Genomic DNA, 25,000 nt, shown 5'->3' on the forward strand with positions numbered 1-25,000 from the left:
AACAAACAAAAGTGAGAAAAAATAAAAATAAAAAACCACTTTTTCCATTTAGAAAGAAATATTCGAACATCTTGTGGCCAATGGCACACCAAAAGCGAGTAGCGACGGAGGAGGTTGTGGTGGAAAAACCCGATCGGAGAATTAGCCGCCGGTGGAGTAAGTGGGAAGGGATATGGGTTTGGATGGAAAAGGGATTTGCCGTTAAAGTTTAGGTTTTCTTTTAGACAATGTTAAGTGGCTGTTTGATGATGTGGCAGATTTTGCACCTTAGATCTTTTCTAGAAAATCTGAACCGTAAACTGGATACTCTCCAGTTTATTTCAACTGGAGAGGATCCGGATCCATTAATTTAAGGGTCGATTTTCACTTGTTAACTATAAATAAAGGCCCCTTTCTCATTGATCTTATAAGACCGATCAATCATAATGTTAATGTGATTCTTTATGGAGGAAATTTGTGTCCATAAAGAATATTGTTAAACAACCTTCAAATTACATGAAACCTTTAATCCGCAAACGACCTTTTGACCATTTCCAAACAGTGGAAACCAACAAATAGGAATCAAAATACAAAGCAAAAGGCTTTACAGCATACATTCAGGCAACACTTTGCAGGTAGGTATACAAACCAAAACCACTATGACACATTTTTTTTTTTTTTTTATAAGAATTTTCATCCACTTCAATGTTGTCACTAGACTATTACTCAAATTTGATCCCGTGTGACATGCATAATAATGCTGCATGACACAATGCCATACAAGTATGAAAGATGCCAACAGTATGCATAAACAAAATTTACATATGTCTCCATTAATTTCTCATGGTCGCAGGGGCGGGGGACGGGAGAGAGAGATTCACCGAAACGAGGGCAATATGCCCCACTGATGTAGAAAACCCTCCCCAGTGGTGACTTCTAGAACCAATAGAACAAGCACTGCCAGCATAGCTGCCCTTCCATTCCAAGTTTCGGCACTTTTTGTCCAACCCCATTCCCACATTGTAACTGGTGGTGGTAGCTCCCTGCGTTGTGAATCATATGCTGCCAATAACTCTTCTACACTGCCAAGGGGAACCAAAGACTGCAAAAGCCCCAACCTCTGATCAGACTACAAAAGGTGAGACAAAAGGCAAGCATCATAAAAGCACAAAGCAAAGAACTGTGGTGAAGTTGCTCGAGGATAGGTTGTCTATATAACTAATCAAGATAGAGAAATGCTACAAGAAGTCAGCTTTTCCTTATAGTTCACAAGAAAAATCCAAGAGGACAGTTTGACTGGATATCAACAAACAAAATGGACCATTTACTTGTCACAAACATAACCACAACTTAGGAAGTGAAACTTCAGTTTGACTTTGTTTCTTCAAAGAAAATGTTGATGTGTTCAGGTGGACCACGATGGTAATGAGGATAGCACAAGACTTAATCACCTTAACAAATGAGGGTGACATATGAAATGCAGTCCATTTAGAAGACAAGTAATGAAACAAGTGATGGGAGGTGCCATATTAGATATGCAAATAGAGGCATGTGGTTTCAATCATAGGAGAAGATAACAACACACATTGTAAATATGTTACGAAATCCAAAAGAATAAAAAATGATAGCCAAGGGGTATGTTAGAATATTAATTAAATGATTAAATTTATTATATCCTATTAGTTTAAGCTTTTGGGATAAGTGACAATTTGATATGGTATCACAGTAGTGGTCCTGAGTTAAAATCATGTCTATGTAATTTACCTTCTATTTCAATTAAATATTTCACGAGTAGGCCTCACTTGATAAGGAATTTACGCTTACACATAAGGAGAAGCATTAGAATATTAATTAAATGATTAAATGTACCAATTCTATTAGCTAAAGCTTTTGTGACAAGTAATGATTTAACATGGTAAAAGTATCTCTACTTATTTCAAAGAAAAAATAATCCTTCCAAAATATATAGTGATGCAAGGGATGAGACAAGAATTTTACTTTAATTTAATCTTATTCAATTCTAATTTTCTAATTTTCTAATTTTGAGGTAATACTGATCTATGTAGTTTTATTTAGGTCCTATTAGTTGGGTTATTAGTATTTACTTTTATGTTTTATTTAAATTTCAAGATTCAATGGTATTTTTGTAATAAAATAAATGGGCTTTGCCCAAATTCATTTAGATTAGGGTTTCGTTGCAAGTCTATTTAAGTGTGTTTGTACTCCAACAGAGGCAGGCTTTGATGGAATAAAAATATATGGCATTGATTCTCATTTCTCTCTTTCTCTCCACTTAGCTTCTTTGTTTCTTTCTCCCCCTTTAAATTCTTTCTTTCTCTATTCCTCTCCCATTAACTTCTTTCTTCCTCTCCTCTAGCTTCTTTCTCGTCTCTTTTCCCTACTTTAACTCTGATTTTTGTGATTATTGTTGGCTCTACATCATATAGTCCTTTCAGGAATTTCTCTGGACTCATTCTCATATAAACCAGTAATTATTATGTCTATCATAGTCTTTTCTTTTGTCTACCGAGGTGTCCAAAACTCTCCGAGCACCATCCCAACCAGACAATTCTAGAAATAAACCCTTAGGGATGGCCCCAAAGATTTGACTGGATACAAGTGAGAAGGAGTCAAACCAGAAGTCCATGGTGAGAAATCACAAGTTGGGGGAAACACTAGAACAACCCCTTGGGTTTTCATATAGTCAATTTGATGTAATAGAAATCAGAAGCAACTGATAAATTCTATGGCATTTGATTTGGCAATACTTACATGCTAATACTACAAATGTAATCAAGGTAAAGGATATAGAGAAATGTGGAAAAGAGTAAAACAGGTCAGCCTAAAGTCTTGATGCATCATTAATCTGGATTCCGTTCTTAATCATGACAGCAAATTTATCCTATACTCAAGTATCTAGGCCTCACCAAAGTTCAGGACTAATAAAGTTTATATTACACAACCAGGAAAAAAGAATGTAAACTGAATAAAGCAGAAAAGCTTGAACATTAACCTTTCTTGCTGACCCATATTCTTAGGCCACCAAAACATGTATAAGCTTTTGGCAGATAAGAAATCTAACAATACTGCAACTTCTAACAACTAAGTATTTTTAAGGGCCCATTAAAATATAAAAATCTGTAACAGAAAATTTCTCCTCCCCAGCCCTCAAAAGTAAGATTCATATCCTTTTATATAGTAAACTCTCAATAACATGTGATTTTGTTTCAGATACAGTAACTATCTTTTACATGGAGGAGATCTCTGAAGACACATAATTACCACCCATAATAAAGTAGATCTTTGGAAACACACATAAAGCGTTCTTACAAAAGATCAATTGTGTTATCAAAGCTTATAGTGTTAGTATCCTTTCCAAACTGTAAAGTTCGATTACACATAGCATATCAATTCAATTCCAAAACAAAGGTACCTGTCGAGCTTCAAGGTTTGAGACTGCCATAGCTCCAACATAAGGAAGACTCTCAATCACAGCATCTGCCAAGTCTGAAATGAAGGTCGGTTCGCATCCTAGAGCAGGAACACGTCCCCATTTTTCTATACCAGACTTTAGAGCTAATTCTTTATACTCAACATCAATTTCTTCTAGAGTTTCAATGTGCTCACTGACAAAGCTGTGAACCAAGCTTCAAAACTTTAACAGCACAGCTAAGTTTCACAGGCTAAATATGTCTAAACATATGTGGTGCGCCCATGTGTGTGTGTGTGTGTGTGAGAGAGAGAGAGAGAGAGAGAGAGAGAGTCAATGACAGACCAACATGAAGAGAATCTATACCTAGCATAAATTATAGAAAGAATGGTAAAGACACACATTACCTAATAGGGACAGCTAATAAACTTTTCACTCCCTTTTGCCCAAGCTCAATTATTGTCTCATCCGTATAGGGTTTCAACCATTCCACGGGTCCAACTCTGCTCTGCAAAAACATTTACTGCCTACTGAGTTCCAATATGGTATCATGGATAATATGCAATAAGACGTTTACACACATGTAACATTAAAAAGTCTCACTACTATTATCATCTAAATGATACTAAATATAAAAATTCTAAACTCTATTTTGTGAAATACACTAATTTAACAAATATTATATGGTTTTATAACAGAAACTTATGAGAAAGTTGATTCAATTGATGGCGAAAAAAGTTCAGTAGGCTGACCCTTCAAACATAAGATAGGAATGAAAGTTCTGGCTTCTTTGACAAGTCTATCTTCAAGATAAATTTTCAAAGGCTTTAATGGCCTGAGCCCATTGACATTTCATCCAACCAATGAATCCACAGGAAAAAGTTACCTTTTTTTTTTTTTTGATAAGTAATTGATATAAATAAAAAGTGCAAAGGGGCGTAACCTACATACACGGGAAGTATAAATAGAGAGCGCCTAAGAGGAAGAGAAATGAAAGAGAAAATCAGAAAAACTAATCACTAATGGAGCTAGCTAAGCGGCTGTTCAAGAGTAAAGACTAAAGAAAAAAAAATGAGTCAATTCCTCTATAGACCTAGAGGAATTTTCAAAACATCTATCATTTCTTTCCTTCCAAATACACCACATAAGACATAGAGGGATCATTTTCCACACAACCGCACTTCGGAATCGTCCTCCCGACCACCAGCTATCGAACAAGTCCCTACCTTGCAAGGCATGACCCAATGCAACCCAAACTGACTAAAGATCGAATGCCAAAGAGTACTTGTGAGCTCACAATGGAGAAGAAGATGATCGACTGTCTCTCTGGTCTTCTTGTACATACAACACCACTCCACTACCACTATGTTCCTCTTACGCAAAGAATCATGAGTCAAAATTTTGCCTAGAGCCGCAGTCCACCCGAAAAAAGCCACTCGCATAGGCGCCTTAGTACGCCAAACGCTTTTCCAAGGAAATACCTCTTGATTGGAATGGGACAAAGCCTTGTAAAGCGACTTAACCTCAAACTTGCCCTTCTTGGACAAGGACCAGCAAATACGATCTACAATACCTATGGAAACCTTGCAAGAATACAATCGATCAAAGAAAGGAGAAACCAAATCCATCTCCCAATCTTGGACGGGCCGAACAAAAATGACATTCCATTCGACCACCCCATTCCTCCAAGTAAAATTATCTTTCACCCAAGCTTCTTTGTGTCTAGCGATACTGTATAAGGATGGGAAGGCTTGCTTCAAAGAATTATCCCCACACCAAATGTCATGCCAAAAACGAACTTTCGAACCCTCCCCCACCTCAAACCGAATACCTTTGGCAAACAAATTCCAACCTTGACGAATGTGCTTCCATTGGCCCACATCATGGGAACCCAAAACCTCCTTCGTGCACCACCCACCTTCCTTGTCTTCATATTTAGCTTTGATAACCTTACACCATAGAGCCTCGCTCTCATTTGCATATCTCCAAAGCCATTTCCCCAATAGAGCTTGATTTAACTGGTGCAGCTTCTGAATGCCAAGACCACCATAGCAAAGGGGACGACAGACTTGGTTTCAACTTACAAGATGCAAATTAGGCTCATCTCCCATTCCTCCCCACAAGAAATCTCTTTAGACTTTCTCAAGCCTTTTAGCTACACTTATAGGAATCGGAAATAGAGACAAAAAGTAAGTCGGAAGATTAGCCAAAGTGCTCTTAATGAGAGTTAGGCAACCTCCTTTAGAGAGATACATCCTCTTCCAACCCGCCATCTGACACTCCATCTTTTCAATCACATCATTCCACATAACCGTATCCTTGAACGGCGCCTCAAGGGGGAGACCCAGATACTTCATAGTCAACTTGGCAACACTACACCCAAGGATATTAGCTAGAACCCCAATGTTCTCCACCTCCCCGATGGCCACAATCTTTGACTTTCTCAGATTCACTCTCAAACCCGAAACAGCTTCAAAGCATAAGAGGGTATGATTTGCTCGATAGAGGCTTCACAAAAAATCAAAGTATCATCCGCAAATAAAGAGTGAGAGACCATCAACTCCGATAAAACCCTATTTCCCACCGAGAAACCAGACAAAAGGCCTTGTTCTACCGTCGCATTCACCATTTTACTCAAAGCCTCCATAACAAGCACAAACAATAACGGAGAGAGAGGATCCCCTTGTCGAATTCCCCTCTAACTGTTGAAAAAGCCTTCCGGAGAACCATTCTTTTTAAAACATGTTAAGTATATTTACTAACTAGCTTAAAGCACGTGCAATGCACAAGTTATTTAATTCATATCTAGTTTACATAATTATATATGCTTAGTTTTTCAGTATGTTCTATATTAAGGATACTGTTGACACACTATGCATTAATTTTAATGTTATGAATACTTCATTATAAAGAGAGAAACGACAGCATTTAACAGAAAAAAAGTAAAGATGAAAACACAAATGGTGGATGAGATAAAGAGAAATTGTTTGCTTGAAATATCATACTCAAGAATTTTGAGTTGAAAAAGAAAAGAAAATAATTGAAAAGAGACAATCATATCTAATGAAGAACTTTATGTGGAAGCAAACATAAGAAAGAAATAAGGGACCTTTGTAAAAGAACAACATTATATATATGATTTTTTTTTTATGACGTGGAACCCTTGACACCACCTTCGGTGGGACCGGGGTCAACCCTGGATACCTGCCCCCTCCTGCAAGAGACAAATATCACTTAAGACTGAGGTGTTTGTGTAGGGAGTCGAATAAATTGAAAACTGCAATGGAGAGTATAATGGAAAACATCATTTCTATACTTAGAATGCTTTTATCAGAGGTCATCAAATCTTAGACTCGATTCTCATTGCTAATAAATGCGTAGATAGCCATCTCAAATCAGGCTAGCTAGGGGTTGTGTAAATTGGACTTAGAGAAAGCTTATGACCATGTCAGTTGGGACTTTTTGTTCTACTTGCAAAGGAGATGTGGACTTAGGAAGAAGTAGCAGAAGTGGATCGCACACTGCATATCTACAGTCTAGTTCTCAATCTTGATTAATTGTACACTCAGTGGTTTTTTCAATACCTCTCGAGTCTTGAGGTGGGGTGACCCTCTCCCCCTCCCCCCAGTCCTCCTTTTTGTGATGGTTGAGGATGCTTTGAGTCATATGGTGTCAGTTGCTATGAATGGGGGCTTTATCTTTGACTTACCTCGTATCTGTTTTCCATCTCTTTTTCACCGATCATACCCTCATTTTCTGTGAGATTGCTCTAGATTCTTTTTGATACCTTAGATGTATCCTCCTTTGTTTTGAAGCTACTTCAGGGTTGAAGATTAACTTCGTCAAATCATAATTGATTCCTATAGGTAATGTGTCGAATGTGAGTGGGTTGGCTCGTATCCTGGGTTGTAGGGTCTCATCTTTGCCTTTAAAATATTTGGGACCCCCATTGGGTGCTTTGTTTAAGGTTAAGTGTATTTGAGATTCCATCATTGAGAAAATAGAGAGAACATTAGAAGGATGGAAAAGACTCTACTTGGCTAAGGGTGGTCGAATAACATTGATTAAGAGCACTCTTTCCAACCTTCCTACCTATGTCCTTTCCCTCTTCCCTATCTCGGTTAGTGTAGCTAATTTGTCAGAAAAATCGCAAAGGGATTTTTTGTGAGGTGGTTTGGATAATGAGCCTAAATTCCATCTTTTTAATTGGAAGAAGGCTTGTACTCCTATTCAGTTTGGAGGTTTGGGGATCAGGAGTTTGTCTAGTTTTATTCAGGCTCTATTGGGTAAGTGGTTATGGAGGTTTGTTGTGGAGAGAGAGGCATTTTGGTGTCAGATTGCGATAAGAAGCATGCCAATTTGACAGGTAGATGGTGTGTATCAAGGGGATCACTGGAGGTTACAGGGTGCGTCTTTGAAAACACATTAGGAGGGGGTGGGATGCCTTCTCTAGCTTTACTAATGTTGAGGTGGCTGATGGCTTTCGTATCAGGTTGTGGCATGAATTCTGGTGTGGAGATCATCCTTTGAAGGAATCTTTTTTGGAGTTATTTTGCCTTGCAAGGAATAGGGATGCTATGGGGGTTGACCTTAGGATTGTTAGCAATGATACAGTTTATTAGGACATTAATTTCATCAGGTTGGAGCATGATTGGGAGGTGGACTCCATCTCTTTCTTCAATGTTTTGTATTATTCCACTAGGATGGGTCAGGAAGGTGATGACAGATTATGTTGGACGCCCTCGAAAAGGAGATCTTTTAAGGCCAAATCATTTTATAAGATTCTTCTTCCTAACATTGACTCATATTTTCCTTGGAAGAGTATTTGGAGGACTAGGGCGTCCAACATCCCCAAAGGGCATGTTTGGTAAGCGCAATAAACCCTTGGAATGGAATGGTTATTCATATGAAATAACTAGTCTTTTGTTTGGTTGCACACTGTTCCCAGGAATATCTAATCCCATGGGAATATTTATTCTCCCCTACGAAGAGGAATACCTATTTCTCTCAAAAATGAGAAGAATAACTATTCCTTGAAGTATTTTAGTAAATCTCGAGTATTTTAGTAATTTTGATTCAATTCTAGTGAGAGATTATGTTGTCACCAAACTAAATAATAGGAATGGTCATTCCATTTCAGCTCCTTGTATTCCCAATAATAGTCATTTCTATTCCTAAAGGAATGATCATTCTGTGTAGCAAAAATGCCCAAAAATTGGTTAACAGCGACGACGCGTGAGCGCTAGTAGGCAACGCCTCTTCCAGGGGCGCATGAGGGCAAATATGGGGTGGGAATTGCTTCGTTCTTTCTTCACAATGTACATTTTGTAGGTGCAGTTTTTGTACCAAAACATGAGCCAGACTCCCGATTTTTTAGAAAAAAAACATGCAATGGCAATTTCAAAACACCCTAAGCCACATAAAAGTAGCTTACAATATCATGTCCAATCACTAGTTATCCAAAAAATTTAAGCAGATAGCAAAAGGTGAATTTAATCATTCAATTATATTGTAACACATTTATATTATGTGGATGTTAGGTATTGAAATTGTTTGGAAGATGAGAATATTTACTTGAGGATTTTGTGAACATTAGGGTATTTTTTTTTTTTTTTTTTTTAAATTTTGTATGCAGGTTTAGGAAATATTACATTTTCAGTGGTTACCATGTCCGTTTGCATTTGGGGAGTGATCGGTTTTCATCAAAAATCCAAGTAAGAATGAATAATTATTTGTGGCACTTTCCCACGCTTCACTCCCCACATACAAAATTCTAGAGGCAAATAAGAAGTATTTCTTAATAAAGGGGTTTAGAGTCCACTATTATCCATAAGCACATGACAGGAACTATCATTCTTCATCTCTCATATTAAGGAAACATAAAGATGGTAGCATGGGACTCAAATGGACATTAAAAAACAAAGTACCTGATATGCAAGAGTGTAAGCATTAGTGATCCTCCTTTTTTCTAATTCTTCCATTATCAAATCCACACATTCCTCCATCTCTGCCTTGTATGGATCACCCGCCTCTTCCACATATGCAAGCGGCACCCCATGCGCACTAAAGAATATCATAACCTACAATCCACATTTGCAATTAGAATTACTGACATTTAAAGCTTTTGTAGCTTTGACGTAATTAAGAGAAGCTTATAAAGCAGCAAACAGAAAATTGCATAAATACGATTTGATATACATATTTTTCAATACGTAAATAATAATTTTTTTACAAGTACAAGGAGTCTATTGAAAAAAAAAATCGCATTAGCCTAGTACATGGGAAGTATACAAGTAATGTGCCAAAAAAAAAAAACAACCCTAAAAGATCCAAAAATGAGGAAGAAGCAAAACCCCTCAGTACCCCCATCAAAATTGAAAAGTAATCTTAGAAATAATAATAACAGTTTTAAGCAATGAGAATTTCACTTCCACATCAAGCATAAGGTACAACATTCCACACACAACTACTTCAATGTCTTTTGAAGCCGCCTCCCCAAAACGCAAAAGAAAAAAAAAAAAAAAAAAAAAAATCCTAGAAAACTAACAATCAAAGTTCCCAAGCAATAGTACAATGCAAAAGGAGTATCTCAAGTATATGGATATATAAAGAGGTCCCCTGAAAATTTAAACTCTAAAATTTAATAACTCAAGAAATGACAACGGGGGGACTACCCAAAACAGTCATTCATTCATAGATTCATCTTGAGAGTTTCATGAACGACCTCCATTTGAGGCCAAGAGTTCAAGCTAACTTCTATCATGTTAATGTAGAAGAGAATACAAGGAGTAACTTACTGTACTTTCTCAATTTGGTAATTATAATGATACAGCACCCAACAATGATAATTTACAATGATCGAATTGATTTAACCTATAGCATCTTTCATAAATTTCAACACTTAAGCATGATTTATGATGTAGGACGATATTTACCTTTATTTTTGGTAAAAACGAAAATAAAGAAAATATCAAAAATAATATTGGAGCAACGCCGCTTGATCAGAATTTTATCCGTTCTCAAACAATGGAGAAATACAAAAGGAAAGATTGTCACGATTCCCGCTGATTGTCAATTTTATATTAAGCTTTTTATTTTATTTTATTTTATTAGGAATTTAATTTCTTTTCTTAATAGGGTTAGATTTGCTTTAATTACTTTCCTTTCCTTATTAAGATTAGGTTTACTATTACTATTAGGATTAGGTTTACTTTCTCTACAAGTATTTCTCTTCTATAAATAGAAGAACTTATTATGTAAAACTCAATCAATTGAATTATTATAAAATCAGAGAATTCTCTTTTAAATACTTTGCGGAGTTTATCTTTCTTTTAGCCTGCGGGCTTGTTTTTATTTTTTTGGGTAGAAGACGAAGACGCTTCTCCTTGCAGAATCAAAGACGCTGCTCTTTGATTAGTTACCTTAGTCTTCCGCTACGTCAGTTGGTATCAAAGCCAGGTTTTATCCTGATCATGGCCAATCAGCGCAATGGTGATAAACTTCTCTAACAACGCTGCTTGTAGGGGAAGGGCTTTTTCGAGAGCCAAATTCATGAGGTATCCGAGCCGGCATTATCTGGATTCGATGGCCAACTTATACTACAACAACAACTTTTATAACGACACCATTCGTGAGAGAGATGTTTCGAGATCCGACTACCAGCGATATATCAAGCAATCAGAGGCTCCTTGGAGAACCGAATTCCAAGAGTTCAAGCACACTATGCACGCTATGCAACAGGAGATGCGCCAGATGCGGGAAATGTCAGAACTCATGCATATGGGTTCCCATTGGAATCACAGGGGCAATGATGCTAGAGATGACTATGGGATCCGAGTCAAACCCGTTCACTATCCTTATGTTGACAGATTCCTTGACGATCACGTAAGCCATAGTCGACATTTCCGTAACCGTATTCATAAATCTACAAATAGGCACACCATCTATGAAGAGAATATTAATTGTGGTGAAAAGGATGTTGAGGCTGTTAATTTGGAGTTGCTGTTAGAGAAACAATTTGTGCAGCCACAACTATTTGTTCCAACGACTACATTAGTGGAAGAACAACCACCACCTCCTCCATCACAGGTGCAACTCATCATGATCACCCCGAAAATTGTTGATTCCTTTGAAGAAAATGGTGAAGTTGTAGATGACATTCATGAAGAAATAGATGGAGGAATTTTCCCGGAAGTAGACGAAAAGCAAAAATCGTGTCTTGATGCTATCTATGTAGATTTCTCCAAGTACCTTTCTTCAGAGGAGCCGCTCGTGCTATGTCCCGATGAAAACTCGAGGACGAGTTTTTTTCAAGTGGGGGTGTCTGATGTAGGACGATATTTACCTTTATTTTTGGTAAAAATGAAAATAAAGAAAATATCAAAAATAATATTGGAGCAACGCCGCTTGATCAGAATTTTATCCGTTCTCAAACAATGGAGAAATACAAAAGGAAAGATTGTCACGATTCCCGCTGATTGTCAATTTTATATTAAGATTTTTATTTTATTTTATTTTATTAGGAATTTAATTTCTTTTCTTAATAGGGTTAGATTTGCTTTAATTACTTTCCTTTCCTTATTAGGATTATGTTTACTATTACTATTAGGATTAGGTTTACTTTCTCTACAAGTATTTCTCTTCTATAAATAGAAGAGCTTATTATGTAAAACTCAATCAATTGAATTATTATAAAATCAGAGAATTCTCTCTCAAATACTCTGCGGAGTTTTATCTTTCTTTTAGCCTGCGGGCTTGTTTTTATCTTTTTGGGTAGATGACGAAGACGCTTCTCCTTGCAGAATCAAAGACGCTGCTCTTTGATTAGTTACCTTAGTCTTCCGCTACGTCAATTTAACCCATCCCGTTTGCACAAGTAGTACTAATCGACCACGATGACATGCATCTCCTAAAATTGTCCATGGTAAGAATTTTCCCTAGAGCCGCCGACCAAGCGAAAGCCACTTTTAAAGGAACCTTGGTCCTCCAAATACTCTTTCAGGGGAAAGGAGAAGCATCTTTACAAGCGACAATCTTGTAAAAGGAACGAACATCAAACTTCCCTTTGTGAGATGGGGCGCACCAAAGCCTGTCTTCCCCTTCTCTTCTCACTCTATGAAAATACAAAAAGGTGTAGAAGGAAGCCAAGACATCCACCTCCCAATCGTGAGCCATACGAATAATGCTAACATTCCACATAAGGGAACTAGAGAAGTCCAAATTAACCACAAAAGACGCATCCTTCACTTGAGCAATGTTATATAAATCAGGGAAAGCTTCTTTGAAGGTCATCTCTCCACAACAAACATCATTCCAAAATCTGATCTTGAACCCATCTCCCAACTCAAATCTGATATGGCTAAAAAACAACCTCCATCTCCTCCTAATATTCTTCCAAAGCCCCACCCTGTGCGGCCCCAAGTGATTCAATAGAGCACCACCTGCCCTAAGCACTACCAAATTTAGCATCCACAACAGCTTTCCACAATGCCTCTCTCTGATGCACATAACGCCATGCCACTTCCCAAAAAGATTGTATTAAACAACCTCAAGTTCCAAATCCCCAAGCCTCCCACAGAAATAGGAAAGCAACTTTGGGCCAACAAACCAAGTGATATTTAAATTATTCACCTATCCCTTCCCATAAAAATCTCGTTGGAGCTTCTCTATACAATTTGTCAAGCCAATAGGAATGGGGAAAAGAGACAAAAACGTGGGTAAGTAGGAAATGGTACTCTTTATAAGTGTAACCTTGCCACCCTTAGATAGAATACATCATCTTCCAACTAGCCAACCGACGCTCAATCTTTTCCACAAGGAAGAATTCTTCTTACTTCTCAATGATCGAATGATACATCTAAGCTTGTTTATATAAAGAAGCAACACACACTAATATGGAATTACAATAAATGAGAACATGTATGAAAAGGAAGTCAAATCTGGAAACAAAATCATATCAGCAGCATATCTTCAACATATCACACAATCAACTATAATTTCGCTTTAGCATTTTCCCAACATTCTGATGTAGAGTGACTTCGTAAAATGCAAAGTAGAACAGCAAGAAGAAGAGATAAGTACTTCTAAGACCTTGAGATTATCAAAGATCTAAGAAATCTTTTCAAAACGCTAAAGTTGATCTAGGGTTTGAAAGAAAATAATGAAGAAACTCAACTCTGAGTACTTATTGATAAAAACTTAATAATAATAAAAAAACCACCTTTCTCGAGGCTATAAGCATGTATTTATAGCCCCCAAATCCTAACCCTAGAAGTAAAAGGAGTGTAAGTTGTTTAAGACTTCTACTCTAGCCCTAGTATGGAAATTTCTAGAATAATAAATGAAAAATTACAATTAAATAAAATCCTAATTTAAATAACATAAATAATTAAATAAAATATATTTGATTGCTGGATTATTTGATTTGCTGGAGTAAAATCTTCATTAAAGTTCCCAATAGAGCAATCAAGTATTTCCTTCTTGGATTCTTGCCTTTATTTTCATTCAGCTTTTCAATCTTCTCTTTGCAGCCTGTTTTGACCTAGTAAACATCGGAATTAGCCAAACCTCGTGAAACACGACTTTGTAGATCTTTGAGTTAGCTTTCCAATGCCACAAAGCTTGCTCCAATCGGATGTCTGAAACTCTAGATATAGCATTTTTAGTAGAACTCGTCCGGTGCGAATTTCCCCCTACATCATCCTCCCCAAGTTGGAGGGAATTCGCCCTCGAATTCGCATCCTCATCATATGAGCTGCTGGTGAACGAAACTCAAGCAATCACCCACCTCCTAACGCTTGTAGGGGGTAAGTTCCACCCTACATTACATTCTCAGCTGAGTTGACATGCTTCATTCACCTTAATTAAAAAGGGGGAAAAAAATAAAAAAATACCAATGGTGGATGGAACATGCCAACTCAGCTGAAAATGTTGGGAGAATGCTAAATAGCATTTCTCTTTCTCTAAGAAAGAAAACAACAAAATATTCAACTTTCATCAAGACCAATAATTTTTTTTTGATAAGTAAAAATGCATTATCAAAGCGCAGAGGGGCGCAACCCTAGCACACAGGGAGTATACAAGAGAGCGACTAAGAGGGAGAAAAAGAAGAAGAGAACATAAGAAGGAAATCAGAGAAACTAATCACTAAGGGTGCTAGCCAACCAGCAGTCCAAGTGAATAGGGTGTACAAGAAAAAGTGAGTGAGATCCTCAATGTTCCTAGACAAGTCCTCGAAACATCTAGCATTTCTCTCAATCCAGATGCACCACATAAGACAAAGAGGGACCATCTTCCACACAACAGCACTGCGAGCTTTGCCACCCACCCACCAAGAATCATACAGCCCCCTAACGCTGCCAGGCATCACCCAGCATAAACCAAACCGAGAGAAAATGGCATTCCATAGGATACGCGCAACCCCACAATGAAGAAAGAGATGGTCAACTGACTCCCCATCCGATTCACACATGCAACGACGGTTTATCACAACAATACCCCTCTTCCGAACATTGTCCAAGGTTAGAGTCTTCCCAAGCACGGCCGTCCAAGCAAAAAAAGCCACTTTCGAAGGAGCCTTGGTGCGCCATAAACTCTTCCAAGGGAAAGGGGAGGGATCTTTAGAAGCAAGGATCCTGTAAAAAGATCTAACCTCAAAAGTACCTTTACGAGAGGAGATCCACCACATCCGATCATCCCCTACCCCACGCATCAAGTGCGAATACAAGAGAGTGTAAAAAGAGGCCAAGATCTCCACTTCCCAATCATGAACCCTACGAATGAAGGAAACATTCCACTGCACAGAGCCATTTGTACACTCACTGTTATCCGCAATAGACGCTTCCTTATTGGAGGCAATATTGAAAAGTCCAGGAAAAGCATCCTTGAGAGGCATGTCACCGCACCAAAAGTCCTCCCAAAACCTGATATTGGACCCAAATCCAGGGACCAATCTAATGTGACAATGAAACAACCTCCACCCCCTACTTATGTACTTCCATAACCCCACCCCATGCGAACCACTGGGAACCCTAGAACACCAATCATGTTAAGATAATTGACGGTTATCTTAACATGAGGCATACCTATTTAACGAAAATATAGGTTTATGGGTATCAAAAGTTTCAAGGAACAAAAATTGGAATGTGAACAACCATAAATCAAACAAACTCACATGTTCCGGAGCACAAAAAATCAAAATTGATAACTCAACAAAGAAACAATACAACCAAATTCAACGAGTAAAAATATAATAAAGACAAGTAAAGATGCAGTACCTGTTCAGGGTGGCCAAAATTTATTAATTCCTTTTCAATCAAATCTGCCATGGCCTTTATGTACCCTTCACGCTGGTACCAAGAAGGTATTACTGTGTGCTGCATGTTGACCAAGTATTCATCCTCCCTGATGAACCAATTAATTACTTTGTCACATCAATAGATATTACATTATTGTCTTCGATTATCATAACAAAATAGCAGCATGTTTTTGGTCATCACCGGAATATACTCTCCAGAAGTCGAAGGCTTGAGCCACTAGTTGATATTGAAAATTGAGGATAAAGTGGAAGGACAACAAGCTTTGTAATTCCATCTCTCTTTATCTACAAGATTATTTTAAATAAAATAAATATCAAAAGACAGATCCATATTTTCATTCCTGCAGTCAGTTTAGGAATAGACAGATAAAAATGAAATAAAAAATAAAAAACCAAAACTTTGTTCACGAAAAGTAGTAGGTTAAATGAAAAATAAATCTTCACTGAAACAATGAAGGCAGAGCAGAATAATCGACAGACGTGGTTGGTATGACATTCAAAGAAAGAAAAACTATGATATATATCAACTAATTTCCTAAGCCAACTCGATGTTGAACATGAATGCTATTTTCATTGATAGCTTCGACAAGAGAGCAACCAACAAAAGAGTAAAGCAAGGAGAAAGGGGGTCACCAATTGATGCTCACAACTCACCAGAATAACTCAACGGAAAATGGGACCCATGTACCGCTCACCACAGCTCATAACTTCCTTGGATCCCAACTTGCAAACCTCCCTTTACAGCTACCCAACATTTTTTTTTTTCTCTCATTCAATAAGTTCCCTGTTAGCCCCATATCTCAAGTCTCAACCAATGTTTTAGGCATTACCCAAGAAATCCCAAATAGAGAGAGAACTAAAGACTAAAAACCTCTAGCAAAATCACATTGAGCCATAGGATGACTAACTGCCTTGTGAATATACTTGTACATATAACACTAATCAACATCGATAAATTTGCTCTTAATGTAGTAATCAATTGTAAGGAGCTTTCATAAAGCAGTAGCTCAAGCCAAAAAAAGGCACCTTTTGAGGTACACCAACACGCATGGTATTCTTACAACATTTACCGACACTGAATTCCCCCTCTTACAATATTATTTATATTTAAATTCTGGATACTTCTATTTTCCCTTCTCCTTATAGGGAAACTTGTAAAGAAATTTATTTATGAGACACTCTAGATATTGTATGGGGATCCTTTAAACATTTCAAAGCACATAAGGGTGTGTAACCAATTTTTTGTTGGGCATTTGATAAGCATACCCAAGATCTATTAGTCATCGTCTTCTTCTTCTTCTTCTTCTTCTCTCTCAACAATACACAACTACACAAGCAACCAACTCCTCTTTGCCAGGTGAACCTTGGTTCATTAAACTCACACACTCTCACCAACACCACAATCACTGGATTTTTTCTTTTTCCTTTTTTTTTGGGGGGGGGGGGAGGGGGGGGAGGGAGAGCACCTCTCTAAATTCAATATGAATTAGAATGATGTTTACAGGTTGTTTTAAAAGAGAACGAAAAATGTTTTATTCAATGATATTTGCTTGATTGCTTCAATCGTTTACAATGTGTTAAATTTTAGAAATTGGCCTCATTCAGTGTTCAAAATCTTAAAGTGTAAATCTTTTCATCCCCCAAGTGTTTGGTGTGAAAAGGATGAGTTTTTGTCCTTGACCATTAGTAGCACGTCAAGACATGAACGTAACGCGGAGCCATAGAAAGCTCATTGCCTTGCAACATCAGAAGGACGTGAAGATGTGGACATGACGCAGAACCACATAGAGCTCACTGCCTTACAATGTCAGAAGGACATCAAGACGTGGATGTGATGGGGTTCTAACATCCCTAGACAGTTACTAACGTCATCTGGTCATCATGACAGGGTTCTAACGTCCCTAGATAGTTTCTAGCTTCATCAAGGCGTCTTAACAGGGTTCTAACGTCCCTAGACTGTTTTTGACATTCAAAGGGCATCATTTTTTTGATAAGTAATAATGCATTAAAGAGCGCAGAGGGGCGCAACCCAAGTACACATGGAGTATACAAGAGAGCGACTAAGTGGGGAGAAAGAAGAAGAGAACATAAAAAGAAAATCAGAAAAGGGCAGAAAAGGGCATCATGATGGGCTTTGCACGCGGCCAGGCAGTAAGTTTCTGCCTCGGGGAGTCATGACGGGCTGAATTCTCGTCATAACGCACCTGCACATCTGCAGAATCCTCTGAACCATTTTTGACTTGGCAAACATCCGAATTGAAAAACTCTTGTAAAACACAAAGTTGTATATTTGGGAATAAGCTTTCCAACGCCGCTGAGTTTGCCTCAATCGAAGCTCAAGGTCAAAAGTTATGGTCAAAATACCCTGATTGGTTTGGTTCCTTTTTGACAAATTTTCAACTTTACCCTTTCTCATCCTTTATAGCCTTTCTGCATAGGAGAATAACCCACAAAATTACCCATCCGTTTGGGCCTAAAAAATATAACCATCTGATGGGGGTGAATACGGCCTGTCTCCGCCCCCATGGACGGGCAAGCGGTTCCTGAAACCACCCCCAGGCACATATAGGGCCTGGGGTAGGGCTGCGATTCACCCGTAGGGCGTGGTGCTCAGCCTACGCTTGAGAACCAAAAGTTTAAGATCGTGCAATTATAAAATTCCTCTCCAAATGCACCAATCAAACAAAACAGACTAGCACTCCAAAGCACCTGCTTCTTGTTGCTACAAACCTCCAATACCTACTTTCCGTATTCATTTATCCATTCATATATATGGAGAGAGATAAGCAATCCCCCAATTAGAAAGCATCTCATAAATCAGATATAAGCGGTGTAACCATAAAATTTCCGAAGTTCCGCTTGATTACACTACATAACGTATTTGCAACAATAGTTGTGACTGACTACAAGCTTACATCTGAAAAAAAATTTCAGCAACACTGAAGATTGCATTCTCTATCACAGTGGAGAAGCACAATTCACGTGGCTGACAACAAACATTTGATAAAAAACATGTTCAATTATTTAACATGAACCATTTAAGCTGCAGCAAAACTCCCCCACCTCCTCCGTCAAAAACAAACAAAAAGCATAGAAGATAGGTTAAACAATACATACTAAACTAGCCTAGAGCATATTTTATAGTAAGACAGATTTTTCTAAACTAATTGAATGTGTCCAATTTTGTTTAAAAAATACGGATTCAGCCTAAAATTACTTCACTGAGAGGGGGTGGGGACAAATACGAAGCCAAAAAGAAGTATTATCCTAAAAAAAAACAAAAACAAGCAGTAAAGATAACAGGAAAAAAAAAATCCACCAATGGCATCTTACACTATCAAGTAATATGTTGGAAAAACAATGTTAGGGCCCACCAGATACCTGTTCAATAGCTTCTTCAGTGAATGGATGCCAGTAACGCATACCAACATAGACATTAGCTGGGACATTCTTTGCCCAAAGGAACTTCCTCAACTCTTCACCCTGAATAAATAGGAGAGGCAAGGAATAGACAAGGATAAGATCAAAATTTGAGCAAAAGGATAAATTCTCAAGAGCAAAATTGTACGAATGAGTGCCTACAGCATTAAAAGCCTTCCAACCATCAGCCAACATAATATACTTGTACTTTTTGAGAGATGAACGTAACGTATATGAAAAGTTAAAGTGTACTAATAGGTGATGTGAAGAAATAAATAATCAAGCCATAAACAAAATGATCACATGAGCTTTCCACATGTCCATCATTAGCATCATCTTGATATGATACTTCTTTCAACATTTAAATTTTCAAATTTTGAAGTTTTACAATTAGAATACAGTGTTAACTTCCTATGAGGTTTTGCAAGTTCAATAGATTCAATAAATTAGTGTGCTTTTGTTCAATGGTGTCCAAAGAAGTGAAGGGTAATCCTCACTTCGTAGGGACATGAAATACGTAGGTAATTGAGTTATGGACATCTAAAGGTAAATTGGATAGGGTACCCTTGATAAGGGTAATCCTCCCACCCTTAGACAAATACAATCATTTCCAACTTGCCAATCGATGTTCTATCTTCTCAATAACATCATCCCAAATATACTTTAGCCTTAAAGGAAGACCGAGATACTTCAACGACCGTGACAACACCCCACAACCCAAAATCCAAGCCAACCCATCCACCTTAACACCATTTCCCACTGGAACCAATTTTGACTTGGCTAAGTTCGTCTTCAAGCCCAACACAGCTTCAAATAATAAAAACAAGCACAGTAAAATGCATAGATGATTTGGATCCCCCATAGAAAATCAAAATATCATCTGCAAACAAGAGATGAGAAATATCAACCCCAGTCCCCACAGAGAATCCAAACAACAAACCACCACTCACAACAGCTGAAATCATCCTACCTAATGCCTCCATCACTAGAACAAACAGCAAAGGAGACTGAGGGTCCCCTTGCCTCAAGCCTTGAGAACTGCTAAAAAAGCCTTCATAGGAGCTATTCACCAAGACTGAAAACTGCGCTATGAAATGCAATGAGCTATCCAAGAGCACCGCTTCCCCCCAAACCCACATCTTCTCAACATATACAACAGAAACTCCCATTTGACATGATCATATGCTTTTTTTAAAGTCCATTTTGCAAATAACCCCCAGTACTCCAAATTTCAATCTACTATCAAGGCATTTGTTGGCAATAAGAATAGGATCCAAATTTTCCCTACCTCGAATGAAAGCATTTTGTGACATGGAAATGATCTTGTTCAATACCATCTTAAGCATGTTCTCCAAAATCTTTGTAATCATCTTGTAAATACTACCCACCAAGCTGATCCTAGAGATCGATAGCCCTTGGTATCTTTGGAATGAAGGTAAGGAACATAGCATTAAAGTTTCTTTCAAACTTACCACTAGCATGGAACTCAAAAAAGACCTTCATGATGTCCTCTTTCAGAACAACCCAACATGCTTGGAAAAACGCCATACAGTAACCATCAGTGACTGGTGCCTTGGCTCCATTCATAGCTTTCAACACCTCCCAAACCTCCCTCTCCTCGAACTCTCTCTCCAAACAACTAACCTTAGCCTCATCAATGGAGTCAAAGGAAAGGCCATCCACCAAAGGCCTCCAATCGCACTACTTGGTAAACAACTCCTTATAACACTGGACAATGTGCTCGCTAATCTCCACTTGATTGGTAGAATTTGTGCCATCAATCAACAAGGAATCAATGGTGTTCCTCCTTCTATTGGAATTAGCCATTCTATGGAAAAACTTTGAGCTCTTATCCCCCTCCTTGAGCAACAAGACTCTAGATTTCTGCCTCCAACTCACCTCCTCCATGAGAGTAGTTCTTTCTAACTCAATAACAATTTCTGCCTTCCTCATTTTCTCCACATCGCCTAAGGCCCTTTCTTCTTCATGGACATCAAAAACATGTAATTCTACTAACAAGGTCTTCTTCCTTTCTAAATTGCCAAAAATTATTTATCAACAAAAAAAATTGCCAAAAGTCTCATTCCATGTCTTTAGATCAGTTTTCAAGGCTTTGAGCTTTCTAGCTAAAATGAAGCTAGGAGAGCCATGGAAATGACTTTAGCCACATAGTCACCACAGTCGAGGAGGATCAAAACACATTCTAGGAAGCCTCCTCTGAGTCCCACCAGGAAACTGGCCTTCCCACTCCAAAGAGATCAAGAATCTATAAATTCTGGACCAGGATGGAACATTCCAACTATTCGACCATGTAAAAGAACCACCAACAAGGGGAAGGTCAATCAAGCCCTGCTCAGATATGAAATTAGAAAACTCCACCATAGCTTGACATAAATGAACTTCACTCGATTCTCACAAGGGAATCTAGTAACGTTGAAATCACCCCCAATGCACCAAGGCAAATTCCACCAGCTAATAAGGTCAGCCAGCTCATCCCATAAGAGCCTTCTATCCCTATCAGAGTTAGGACCATAGACACCCACAAAAGCCCAAGTGAAGTGATCCTCAACATTTCTGAAAGTGATAGTCACAAAATATTCCCCGACAAACTCATCTATCTTCTCCACCACCCTCCTGTACCACATCAACAAAACACCACCTGAAGCCCCTCTGGAATCCAAACAACACTAATCCACATGATGGCATCCCCACAAGCTACGCACAACACTATGGGACATGACTTCAATCTTGGTTTCTTGAAAACAAACAATATCAACCTTCCACTCTCTAAGTAAGTTTCTCACCCTTAAACATTTTTCCCCATCATTCAACCCTCACATTCCACGATATCAATTTAGGCTTCATAGAAGAAACTGATAACCCCTTTTCCTTCCCTTACCACAACCAGATCACTCCTCTTTTCAATCATAATTAATTGAACACTCCAACCCTCTCAACTCCCTACTTCGTTTCTTTTTTTAGGGGTAGAAGCCAAACCCTTCTGTCTACGATTCTCTTCAGCTTCGATAGCTATAAGAATAGCCAATAGCTGCCCCTCAAAACCATCACAAGCGACCCCTGCAAGTCGATAGAATCCCATTGCAACCTACACCACCCAATCAGAACATTTGAATCCTAAGCCACCCAAGTCCCCCAACAAGGCAAGGGGGTAAGAACTAAGAGGGGACAAAGCATCCACCCCTTTGAAAATCTCCAACTCTCTATTACTCCCCATCACACCTCAACTCCATTTCGGCCAAAGCATCAATAGCACAACCTACAACCCCCAAAGCTCCCAATACCCAAGGGGAAGAGCAAGGGCCAATGGAGAGACCCCCACCCATCCTTGAAACACAGCGACCATCAAAAGGAACCCCGAATCCCAAGGAAGAACCAGGGAAAGCAGGCCTAGAATAGTCAAAGGGTGTACAAGAAACCCTTAACTCAGCTTGTCTCACCAAAACTAAGCTCACTGGTGCTTCATGGGTCATTCCAAAATCTGCCTCAGGAGGAGGAAGGAGAAAGCCCCAACCCCCACTCAGAATAGGAGGGGTACAGACAATATCATCGATGATGCTCAGAGAAAGCCCACTTATAGCCTCACCGGCCTATTCTGAAACAGGGAAAAGGGATGGGTCGAAAGAAGAGCCTCCATCACGCTCTCCGCTCGGACCTTTCCCTGTGATTGGGTCAATGGCTAAAGTCTGCTTCTTATCAAAGTGAACTTCCCACCTTCAGTAACAAGATGCAACTCCCATCATTGCAGATTTCTTGTAAGAACATTACAACAAGCCTAATAAACAGTAGTTCTATAAAATAAAAAATAAAATGACCCAGATCTGACACCAAACCATTGGTATAAACATCACCCACTCCAACAGCCCACTTATTTTAAGCTGTGCGCGCACACGTGCACATACATGGGCGTGTATGCACGTACTTCTTATTGCACCTGCCCGTACACGTGCGAACAAGGATTACGTCGACGTATAAATGGCGTGGAATATGAGGGAAAGAATCCCAACTTAAAAACCTTCAAGCAACCGTCCTGACTTATCACCAAACACACCTATCTAGGGTCTTGCTGATGACATAAAATAAGCAAAAGAGATAAAATGTCCATATTCAACATATTTGTGCTGCTTTCCATTTTATCTTGATATTGCATAACCAGAGTACTATACTAGAAGCCTGTAAGAGAGGATTTTGTCAGCACAGGGGAACCCTTTTGAGACCCATTTTCATCCTTTACCCCATACTCATGCATAAAAGCTCTTTTAAAACTGCTACTGTGACTAATACTTAAATTGCACTAGAGATCACAATGCATCGAACTACTAATCTCTGTGGATGATGTTTTGAGGTATCTATTAGCAGAATCAAAGTGAGCGGGGGGCAGAAAAAAAATTTCTGCAACTTAAAAGATAAGACTGAAGAGAAAACAACCTAGGATATTAAGTGATCACATCAACAGAGATATATATCATTTTGGCAGGAAGCAGGATTGATTTACAAATATTTTAAGCATCATCTTAAACATTTTTCTTTTGCTTCTCGAATCTGATTGATTAGCAAATTCTCTATACACTTTTATGCATATACCAAAATTAACTAAACTCATGTATAAGATAAATAATTAAATTAATAGATGAATACACCTATAAATCAGAAGGATAATAAATATTTGCTACTAAGAAAATCCAGGTGAATCTTAACAGAAGATATCATGCCTGCGCATCAGTTATCTGTCGAAGTGGAGAACCACCGCCAATTGAGGCATAGCCTTCTTTGCTCTTCGGAGCCCTGAGAACAGATATGAATTGTGCCAAGGGCTTTTGAAGAAAACGAAACAACCTTGGTAGTCGTATAATATCCTGTCCAATAATATGAAGTCAAATGAGTACAGCAACATCAAGGGCAAAACAAATGCCCCGCCTCAACGGTTTGTGATCATACATGACAAACCCCCAACACCAGCCCCACCCCAAAAATGATGATGGCGATAAGAGAAACAAATTATGATGATCAATTAAAGTTGACTTCTATATCAAAGTGGCCCTTGCAGAAGCACTGAACATAATAATAAGTTCAATCTAACTATAGCTTATTTGCAATTACAATAACATACAAGATGCTGCAAGATCTAATATCAAATCATAAAGAGCTAATAATTCTAGGGCAATCTACATAGCATAGAATTCAGTTGTCTAGGTTCAGGAAGATATAAAGAATAAAGATACTGTAAGACCTAATATCAAATTATGTAGAGCTAATTCCATAGGGTTGAAATTTCCTAACTTTGTAGTGATTTACTTATCAAAAAAAAAAATATCATATAGAATTAATAATTCTAAGGAAATGAATTCTACATTGCATAGATTCAATTGTCTAGGTTCAGGAAGATATAAAGAATAAAGGTACAACCCACTGGGTTTTGTGAAGGTTTGCCAAAATATCTTGTATTGAAATATTTCCTATATCTAATAAGATGATGATCATGGTTTTAAATTTGGCTAATATGAAGTAACCTTGTCAACCAACCATTAAGGTTTGAATCAGAAACAGGCATCATGGGATATTTTCAGAAGTGAACATCTTTCTTTGTGGCAGGGTCAGGGGAAAGAATAGGAAAGGAAAAAGGGAAAATACCTCATTTACTGTTGTTAAATCACTACTTATCCCAAAAACTTAAGCTTATAAGAAGAAGTAAATTTAAGCATTTAATCATTAGTTTAACACTCTCCCTCACATGTGGGCTCTAACACCTTTTTATTAGGTGAAGCCCAACACGCTGAATATTTAATTTAAATGGTAGGTGAATTGATGGAGTCAAGGTTCGATCCCAAGACCTTTGA

The 25,000-nt window shown here is 38.2% G+C and overlaps 1 protein-coding gene across 1 annotated transcript in view; it reads right to left on the reverse strand.

Annotated features, from left to right (window-relative positions):
• Positions 1–375: 375 nt before the first annotated feature.
• FC2 (ferrochelatase 2) overlaps positions 376–25,000 on the reverse strand; it is a 41,756-nt gene continuing 17,131 nt past the window's right edge. Inside the window, exons 4-11 of the mRNA XM_059576208.2 lie at positions 23,876–24,019; positions 19,107–19,208; positions 15,907–16,010; positions 15,685–15,811; positions 9,337–9,489; positions 3,817–3,917; positions 3,413–3,614; positions 376–1,081 (exon numbers count right to left, since the gene is read on the reverse strand). Coding sequence (XP_059432191.2) covers positions 857–1,081; positions 3,413–3,614; positions 3,817–3,917; positions 9,337–9,489; positions 15,685–15,811; positions 15,907–16,010; positions 19,107–19,208; positions 23,876–24,019 — 1,158 coding nt within the window. The 3' untranslated portion in view covers positions 376–856. The remainder of the gene's footprint in view (positions 1,082–3,412; positions 3,615–3,816; positions 3,918–9,336; positions 9,490–15,684; positions 15,812–15,906; positions 16,011–19,106; positions 19,209–23,875; positions 24,020–25,000) is intronic.

Source organism: Corylus avellana, chromosome 11 (genome assembly GCF_965113065.1).
Source record: "Corylus avellana chromosome 11, dhCorAvel1.hap1.2, whole genome shotgun sequence".
Classification (NCBI taxonomy): Eukaryota; Viridiplantae; Streptophyta; class Magnoliopsida; order Fagales; family Betulaceae; genus Corylus; species Corylus avellana.